The sequence below is a fragment of the Penaeus chinensis genome, chromosome 7 (genome assembly GCF_019202785.1).
Source record: "Penaeus chinensis breed Huanghai No. 1 chromosome 7, ASM1920278v2, whole genome shotgun sequence".
Classification (NCBI taxonomy): Eukaryota; Metazoa; Arthropoda; class Malacostraca; order Decapoda; family Penaeidae; genus Penaeus; species Penaeus chinensis.
The window spans coordinates 34,337,286-34,347,285 of record NC_061825.1 but is presented as its reverse complement, the minus strand read 5'-3'; the positions used below and the strand labels follow the sequence as shown (position 1 = coordinate 34,347,285).

General features: G+C 42.6%; 2 protein-coding genes across 3 annotated transcripts in view; both read left to right on the top strand.

The window, feature by feature from the left end:
* LOC125027423 (protein O-mannosyl-transferase 2-like) overlaps positions 1-6,735 on the top strand; it is a 15,472-nt gene extending 8,737 nt beyond the window's left edge. The window contains exons 10-18 of the mRNA XM_047616498.1: positions 30-180; positions 1,417-1,606; positions 3,227-3,384; positions 3,644-3,735; positions 4,276-4,430; positions 4,717-4,897; positions 5,211-5,351; positions 5,642-5,910; positions 6,234-6,735. Coding sequence (XP_047472454.1) covers positions 30-180; positions 1,417-1,606; positions 3,227-3,384; positions 3,644-3,735; positions 4,276-4,430; positions 4,717-4,897; positions 5,211-5,351; positions 5,642-5,910; positions 6,234-6,539 — 1,643 coding nt within the window. The 3' untranslated portion in view covers positions 6,540-6,735. The remainder of the gene's footprint in view (positions 1-29; positions 181-1,416; positions 1,607-3,226; positions 3,385-3,643; positions 3,736-4,275; positions 4,431-4,716; positions 4,898-5,210; positions 5,352-5,641; positions 5,911-6,233) is intronic.
* A 1,611-nt stretch (positions 6,736-8,346) lies between these two features.
* The window catches only part of LOC125027644, a 26,333-nt gene continuing 24,679 nt past the window's right edge, over positions 8,347-10,000 (top strand). For both annotated transcript variants that reach the window (XM_047616816.1, XM_047616817.1), the window contains exon 1: positions 8,347-8,466. The gene's annotated coding sequence lies outside the window, so the exon portion shown is untranslated. The remainder of the gene's footprint in view (positions 8,467-10,000) is intronic.

Sequence of the window (10,000 nt, the reverse complement as noted above, 5' to 3'; positions counted from 1 at the left end):
AAAATACCCGCATCCGCTCCTCCGAACAGACATCCACTACGGCGCTAACATCACCATCCAAAGCAGCCGACCCATCTGCGGGTATCTGGAGTCGTGGTTTGACCTCTTCCCCTCAGACTACACGGCGCCTTGCCAGCAGGTCACGACCTCTACCATCAGGGACGACGAGGGACTAATGTGGTGGGTAAATTTTGGGGGGAACTTGTGGTGGTGGCTTTATTTCTCTCTCTCTCTCTCTCTCTTTCTCTCTCTCTCTATATATATATCTCTCTCTCTCTCTCTCTCTCTCTCTCTCTCTCTCTCTCTCTCTCTCTCTCTCTCTCTCTCTCTCTCTCTCTCTCTCTCTCTCTCTCTCTTTCTCTCTCTCTCTTTCTCTCTCTCTCTCTCTCTCTCTCTTGTTCGTTGTCAATTTTGTATTCTTCCATTTTCGCTTTCTCAGCATCTTAATTTCTAACCGTTTCTTCTGTGCCCCACACTTATTGAGAAAGTGTGCGATGATCGATAAGACGTACATTTCCCTTGTTAACAAACCTGATATTATTATTATTATCAACTTCTTCCTCTTCTACTCTTTCCTCCTTTAGGAATGTCAACAAGTCCCATAGGCACCAATATATATACAGTATATATATATATATATATATATATATATATATATATATATATATATATTTGAATCCTCCTCCTCAACCTATTATTACTGACCCTGTTAACATCCTACTTCTTTCCCCCAGGAATGTCAAGGTGGACCTCGAAGCCTACACTTCCCAATCACTGAGCATCAGTTTATTTTCTTTTCTTTTCTTCCCTTCCATCTCTACCGACCCATTTAACCTCTTCCTTGTTCGCCTCCTCCCCCTCCAGGATCATCAAGAAGGTGGACCTCGAAACGAAGGTCGAAGGAGAGGACCCAAAAAAGACCCAGATTTATTTACCTTTTTTTCTCGATTCTACCATTTTAATCTCCATCTAGACCTCCTCCTCCTTCTCACCCTCCAGGTGGACCTCGAAGCCGACGGCGGAGACCCAAAAATAGCCATGATTAAGTTTTCTTTCTCTTTCCTATTTCTTCTCCATTCTGCCCATTTAAACTTCATCTCCACCTCCCCCTTCTGGACAATCAACAAGGTGGACCTCGAAACCGGAATGTCAGTCGACGGGAAGATCTAAAAAAAAAACCAATATTCATTATTTTTCTATCTTTCCTTTTTCTTCTCTAAACTGTCCTTTTAACCTCCACCTCCATCACCCCCCCCCCCCCCCAGGACAATCAAGAGGGTGGACTTCAAATCGACGGAGAAGATTTAAAAAAAAAAAAAAAAAAAAAATACCAAGACATATATAATTTTCTTCTTTAATTTTCCCTCTCGATTCTACCGTCTGAATCTCCATCTCCCCCTTCCCCTCCCCCTCCAGGACAATCAAGAAAGTGGACCTCGAAGCCGGAGCGGTGATCGACGGCGGGGACCCCAAGGAGGCGCCGGTGATGGTGAAGAACGGCGACTTCATAATGCTGACTCACGCCGCGACGGGCCGTTCCCTGCGCTCCCACGGCCACCGCGCGCCCATCACCAAGAGGCACTTCCAAGTCTGCGGATACGGCGACGTAAGGACGGACGCCTTTTGTAGAGCTCCTGTAGGGATATCGTATCTGGGGCTGCGGTTTGTAGGGCTCCTGTAGGGCTAGTATAGTTTGGGGCTGCGGTGATGTAAGGAAGGACACTTTGGAGGGATATCTTAGGGCTAGCGTAATCTGGGACTACGCTGGCGAAAGGAGGGACATCTTTTGTAGAGTGCCTGTAGGAGTATCGTAGGTGTCGTAAGGAGAGACACTTCTTGTAGATCTGTTGTAGGCTCCCATAGTCTGCGGATCCGGCGATGTAAGATGAGGTTGTGTGGTTGATAATACCTTCCAAATGCACGAATCCCTCAAAAAGAGAAAGAAAAGACGACTTCATCTTCTTATCTTTCTTACACATCCTACCTTTCATTTTCTTCTCTCCTTTCTGCACATCCTAAAACATAGATTTATCCTCTTCCTTTGCTTTGGATCCTAAAACATTCTTTCTCCTCATTTCCTTTTTTCCTCATCTTAAAAAAAATAATCTTCTCCAGTATTTTCTACTGTAAGGGAGAACCTCTTGTATTATCTCCTGCACAACTTCACATCGTAAAAATCTCGATTTTCTCGTTCCCCTCTATCCACTACCTAATCGTTTTTCTTTTGCTTTTCCTTTCGGGCGTCCTAAGAATCTTCATTCTCTTCTTTTTCCATTCTACACACCCTTAACATCGTCTCTCCTTCTCCTCCCCCTTTATGCGCATTCTAAACATCTTTTCCTCCTCTTTTCAAACATCTTAAAAATCTTCACTGTCTCCTCCTCCTCCTTCCTACACAACCTAACCATCATATCCCCCGTTCCCTTTCCTTTCGATGCATCCTAAAAAAAAAATATATTTTTTTTTCCTTTTCCTCCCCCTTCTTATACACCCTAATCATTTCCTCATACTCCTTCTCTTTTTATTCATCCTAAAAAAATCCCTCTTCCTCCTCCCCCATCCTATATACCCTAACCACAATTTCTTCCTCTTCCAGTATCTTCATTCTCTCCTCCTCCTCCTTCCGTTTCCTATACACCTTAACTATCATTCTCCCCTACTCTTTCCCTTTCCACACATCCTAAAAAAAAAAAAAGAAAAAAAAAAACGTTTCCTCCTTCCCCATCCTTTACACCCTAACCACAATTTCCTCCTCCTCCTCCTCCTGCTTTCGACCCATCGTAAAATATCTACATCTCCTCCTCCTCCTCCTCCTCCTCCTTCTGCTTTCGACCCATCCTAAAATATCTACATCTCCTCCTCCTCCTCCTCCTCCTCCTCCTCCTCCTCCTCCTTCTTCTGCTTTCGACTCATCCTAAAATATCTACATCTCCTCCTCCTCCTCCTCCTCCTCCTCTTCCTCCTTCTCTTGCCTTCGACCCATCCTAAAATATCGACATCTCCTCCTCCTCCTCCTCCTCCTCCTCCTCCTCCTTCTCCTTCTGCCTTCGACCCATCCTAAAATATCTACATCTCCTCCTCCTCCTCTTCCTCCTCTTCCTCCTTCTTCTGCCTTCGATTCATCATAAAATATCTACATCTCCTCCTCCTCCTCCTCCTCCTTCTCCTTCTGCCTTCGACCCATCGTAAAATATCTACATCTCCTCCACCTCGTCCTCCTCGCCAGGACGGCGCCGGCGGCCCCTTCGAAACGTGGGAACTGGTGATCCCGGGCGAAGCAAAGGGGGCGAACCTCACCATCATCAACCAGGACTTCATGCTCAGGCACTATAAGATGAACTGCTACCTCAAAGCCAACGAGATGGTGAAACTACCCAAGGAATGGTGGGTATATCGGGTATAGTGTGTGTGTGTGTGTGTGTGTGTGTGTGTGTGTGTGTGTGTGTGTGTGTGTGTGTGTGTGTGTGTGTGTGTGTGCAAGTGGGAGGGTGAGGGGGAAGGGAGGGAACGAGGGAGTGTGTGTGCCTTTGCGTGTGCGTGTGTGTGTGTGTGGGTGTATTAATGTGTCTGTACCTCTGTATATGTCTATGTCTGTGTTTCTTCAGTACCCTGAGAATGATCTGGTTCGCTTCTTTCCCCTCAGGGCCTTCTCGGGCGCCAAGGAAGTGACGTGCTCCAGGAACCCGACCCAGCCTGGCACACTCTGGCACATCAACTGGAACAACAGCCCAAAACGTAAGCTTTTTTTTTTTTTTTTTTTTTTTTTAAGAAATGTGGTTTGTTAAAACAATCTTAAGGCTGTCGAATGTCTAAGAAAAAAGTCGGGAATTTACACAAATCAGACATAAAATCAGTACAATAGAACAAAACACAACTACAATAATAATCACGTGAAGCCACATCAAAGAGAGAGACAAAAATGTCCATAATATCAATGACACGAAATAAACGAAAGCTAAATAAATCACAGGAGCAGAACAAACAGACAAACAAACGACCAACAACGCTCATGAGAATGATAACAATTGAGAAACGAAATCCAAATAAATCACAAGAATCATATGAAACAACAACAACAAAAAATCACACGAGACAAAAAAAAAAAAAAAAAAAAAAAAGCTAAGTAAAATGAACCGCCCAAACAGACCAGAAACCGCAACCACAACATCAACAACCACAACCACACCATCGACAACCACACCCACAACATAACCAACCACAAACACAACAAAAACAGAAACAGCTAAACCACAACCTCCCTCTCCCGGTTCTCAGTCGTCAAGACCGTCCACGCTCGAGACCGGTCGGCGAGCCTCTGGGAGAAGATTTACCAGCAGCACCTTAATATGTTCATCGGGAATGCTGTCCTCACGCCCCCGGACGACATGGAGAGGCAGTCGCGCCCTTGGATGTGGCCGATCCTGTGGCAGGTAGGATGGGGTGGATGGGAGGGAGGGAGGGAAAGGAGGGAAGATGGGAAGGAGGAGGGAAGGAAAGGAAGGGTTTAAAACGAGAAGGGAAATGAGAGAGAGAGAGAGAGAGAGAGAGAGAGAGAGAGAGAGAGAGAGAGAGAGAGAGAGAGAGAGAGAGAGAGAGAGAGAGAGAATGGAAATAGAGAGACAGGCAGAGACAAACCAAAAGGACAGGCAGAAAGAGAAAGGAAAAACCTAATGCACTGACTGGCTTCCTCACCGCGACCCTGTCTCCCTCGCACAGATGCAGACCATGGCGTCCTATGTGGTGAACAACGCAACGAAAGAGGAAGTTTATGCAATCGGAATGGCCAACCCTCTGGTGACCTACCTTAACCTCGCTTGCCTCATGGGTCTGCTGGTCGTCGCTTTCCTGCACAGCTACAGAGGGAGGCGCTGGAAGGGACACTCAGATCTCGGCGAAGGTGCGGTGAATTTGTCTGCTTAACTGTATGTCTGTTTATCTATGAGTGTTATTTGTATATGATAGGCTTATAGTATCATCGATCATTATCTACGTCAGCAGCATTAACACCATCAGCATCAACACCACCACCACCACCACCCTCACCACCTCCTCCTCCACCACCCCTCTCCATCCCCACCACCTCCACCTCCACCTCCACCTCCTCCACCCCCACCACCACCTCCACTACCATTATCATAATGACCACAACTATCATCATGACCATCATAATCACCATTACCATCATCTGTCATTATCTCATTATCTATCAGAGAGCCGTGCCGATGTCCTCAGTTCGAGCTGGTGGTTAGTGCTGAGCTGGGCATTCCACTACCTGCCCTTTTTCTTCATGAGCCGAGTTTTGTATTATCACCATTACTGCCCCTCCTACATCTTCTCGTGCATGATCACAGGTAGGTCTATGTTATTCTTGATGTTTTGTGTGCGGTGTGGGTTTAATATGTTTGTGTAAAGTAAATTGATTTTGTTTGAAAAAAAAATGGTAGATATTGAGATATATTGTATAAGATGTAGAAATTAAGCCGAAGGGGAAAATATAAACCAAAACTGAAAACATTTTAATTTATTTTGAATTTTATTTCCTACGCAGACATACTCACACTCACTCAGTTAAACGCACATACACACACATACGAAATCCTAACAACCAAACCGCCAAGTAAACGCTTATTTTTTTCTTCAGGGATGTTCATCTCATGGGCTTGCGAGACAGTGTCCTCCTGGAGCTCGGAGACGCGCCGACAGGCCATCCAGCTGGTGCTCCTGACGGCCGTCGTGGCCGTCCTGTTCACCTCCTACGCCGTCTTCTTCCCCTTGGCCACCTACATGACGGGCACGGTGTTCGAGGCCAGCCCCAGGATCAACCCGTACCTCGACTACTTCTACGTCGGGCAGATGTGGCCTGAGTTCGGCTACAGGAAGTCTGAGTTCATGTCTGTCACCACTACCAAGGTGAGGGAAGAGTGGGGGGTAGTACCTGGGGTGAGGGGGTTAGGGGGAGTAGGAAAGGAAGGAAAGGTGTGTGTGAAAGAGAGAGAGAGAGAGAGAGAGAGAGAGAGAGAGAGAGAGAGAGAGAGAGAGAGAGAGAGAGAGAGAGAGAGAGAGAGAGAGAGAGATGGCTGGCGGGAGCGGAAGGGAAAAGAAACAGACTGATACAAGAGCAGAAGAGTTTACCAGGTATTGAACATCGTAAATGTAATCTATAATTTTTGTTTTATTATTATTTTTCAAATCGACTGAACCTTATTCCGTCATATATATAATTATCTCCACAGGTGGACTTATGGAAAGATGACATCCTGGACAACCCGCACCTCAACGCCACCCTGTACTACTCCACTCCTCTGAACACGACCGCCGGCATGCCCAAGCTCGACCCTGTCAGGGCTTCGAACTACACCCTTTGGACTTCCACTGAGTCTAGTCTCGTGGACGTGCCTTATCTCAACACAGAGGACGGCAATGAAAAAGAATCTCTTGAGAGTATGCTTCGAGGAAAGATTTTATTAGATGAGGAAACTGAAGCCTTAAGTGAGGCGAACGTAGGCAGAACCACAATGAGCGGAGCCGAAGCCGGTTGATGGAGAAGGATAGATGGATAACGGATGCAGAAGAATTATTTTGATGATGATTATTAAAATCATTATAACAGATGGAAGTTTCATTTTCGTCTGTATCTATATCTGTATCGATAGACTAGCTTTTTTATTATTAAGACTTTACCTCTTGTTGAACTTTGTATATTGTTACGTGGTTTGCAATAAATTTATGATACGATGATGATCCTTTGACTGCTTGAACCCGGAATTGGGAAGAGGGAAAGGCTCGTCCGAACGTGCGCTACAATGCCGTTTTTCTTATACGCTCATACACACATACATGCACACATGCACACACACACACACACACACACACACACACATACACACACACACAGTAACACACACACACACACTCACACACACACACACACACCACACACACACACACACACAGTCACACACACACACACACACGCACACACGCACACACACGCACACACACACACACACACACATATATATATATATATATATATATATATATATCATATACATATATATATATCATATATATATATATATATATATATATATATATATATATATATATATAAAACCTGTTCATGTAAGCAAGCAGTCGTGTAGAAACTTGACCTGGTTCTTCTATGATGAACACAAAACACAGTTACTTGTACACAAAAGGAAGAAGGAAACACAGCCACAGTATGAATTGTAATTGTAACTGAATCAGGTCAAAGACTCCAGGAAGAGCTTTACTTGCTTACGAAGATGAAAGGTCATATCCTGTTTTTTTTTTCACTCTGCTTTACCTATCAATAATTAAGACCAGTATATGGATTGATAAATGCACTCGTAGTTATGCTATCAGAAACTGTATTTATCGAACCTCTACATGAGTCATTTTGTCTATATGGAAATGTTGTTTGAAACTTAACCATTTTTGATATGAACATCTACAAGGGAGGAGCTACTTTATACATTATCATTTGGTATTTACGGCCAATTGTTTCGGTATGTGCCTATCAAAAAAAAAAAAAAAAAAAAAAAAAAAGTCTGCTGACACGTGCATGAAAGGAAACAACAATATGATTTTTAAAAAAGAACGTAACGCCTGAGTTCCTCTTCAGACGGTGCAAGTAATTGAAATGGATGACAGTTATTTAGTAACTTTAGTACGAAGAAGTACTCTTGTCGAATTCTAAAAGTTACGTTCAATTGCTATTCATATTGTGACTGTTTCCTCGCATCTTTATGTGCACGTTACTGTGTTTGTTTACGTTCACATCTATACATGTATACATTCACACAAATATAAGTACGCCCTGTACATACACTCACACACTTTTTTTCTCTCTCTCTTCTCTTCTTCTCTTTCACTTCTCGCTCTTCTCTCTCTCCCCTCGCTCTTCTCTCTCTCACTCCTCTCATCTCTCTCGCTCATTCTCTCTCGCCTCTCTCTCTCTCTCTCTCCTCCTCCCTCTCTCTCTCTCTCGCCTTCTTCGCCCACTCCCTCCCCCCCCCCTCTCTCTCTCTCCTGCTCTTCTCTTCCTTCTCCCCCCTGCCCCCCCCCCCCACACGTGCAATATCATTCCACAATTCCCATTGAAAGAGAAAATGACCCCTCCAGAGTATCCACATCAACGCATCAAAAGTAAAGAAATGAAAGCAACCACCGCCCTACTACATTTACTAGTTCATTTATTCATCTATTTATCTATTCATATGCTTATATATAAGTCCGTGACAGCCTTTGATATACCATTTAGCGATCCCTCAGAAAGACCTTCCCGTCGACGCCTTGACAGCAATCGTTTATTAAAGAGAAGACCAGAGTAAAACAACGAACCTTTTTTTTTTTCAGGAAGATTTTTAACAGAATTATAAACGTTTGATTTAATTTGCAGTCATTTCCAGCTCCTTTGGTAAATCTGGATAGCATTTGAAGGTAGGAGACTTGATATGTTCTCAAATAAGGAGAGTAAAGTTGAGGGAGAAGAGAGAGAGAAGTGAATATGTCTTACGGTATATTACCAACGCAAATTTATTTTCTTTTATTATGATTAATGTTGTTGTTGTTTTGTTGTTTGTCTATGTTTCTGCATTCTATTTATTGTCCACACGAAATTGAAGTGCTTTTTTTAGGTCCATTTAAGGAAGAAAAGTAAAGAGCAGAGGAACACGGGGAATTGATCAGTTTAGGTCCATGTAAACCGTAGTAGTAGTCTAAGAGCTTGTTATTCTTTCTTCACAAGTGTAACTAATTGAAGCGTCCGTCTAATATTCGCTTGAGTTTTATTTCGTATGTAGACGTTGTGCTGCAGAACCAGGTAGGAATGTGGGAGAAAAAAAAAAAAATTAAATGTACCTAAGCTCGCATTTTAACATAAACCGAAATACCATCTTCTAAAGATTTTTTAAAATTAATTTTGGGTTGAATAGAAAACAAGTAACATAATTTTCAAGTTTGGAAGTTAAAAAAAAAAAAAAAAAATTCTGCCTCAGAATTATAAAAGGTTTTGTGACCAAAAGATGTAAACTTTGAACAGTTTTGACTACAGCTTCTGTAATATTTAACATATCCATGTGAAACTTATTAACAATCCAAGTATTAAGTTTAAAATTAATTTTTGGTTTATAATTAATCAGCATAATTAACTTTAAAAGGGGTCATTCCATGTTTAAATCAACACATTTTGTCAGAATAGCACCCACCTTCTCTGATTTTGATTATATTTGGCTAAACTGTGGTATATTATAATTCCTCCCTGAAAATTTTGGAAAACTTTCATCTATGGCAAAAGGTGCACAAATCTAAAATAAGGGAGATACAGGACAGAGAAGACAGAAGATGGACCCTTCATTTTCTAATTCCCCTTCCATGTTTACCTTCGAGGATCAAAACAAATGTGACGCGAAACTCATTACTGCGATACATTAAGTAGTCCATGTATTGCTACGCGCTTGTGGGAAGGCTTATTTTGTCATTACTAGTGTCTGTTTTTCCGAATTCGTGTATGTAATGCATTCTTCTAGTATTATTATACTTCTTTTACGTCTTTTGGTTATTATTTACGCTATTTTGTACAATAACCTTGTGCGCATGCGTGATTTCACATTAATACCAGGGAAATTGCTGGGTAAAATATGAATAATATGCAGAGAATTGTATATTTTATAGTCCCTCCCAAGGAATTCACAAGCATTACGGTATGAATCTGATTTCCTCCAAGTGTGGAGGCTTCACCCCCTAGACCACACCCACATGAGGTATTTCCCTAATGGGAATTTCACCCCTGGACCCCTACCTATTTGATGTATACCTACTCAATGTTTTCTTAGTTTTTGACAATATTCTTTCCCTGTGCAGGTCAATTCATGTACTTTTCTCCCTCTTTTTATGAGTGTCTTTAGGTTTTCCCTGTCTTTGGTCATTATGTAAATGTATACCAAAATATTATGTGTTGCACAACTTTCTTATT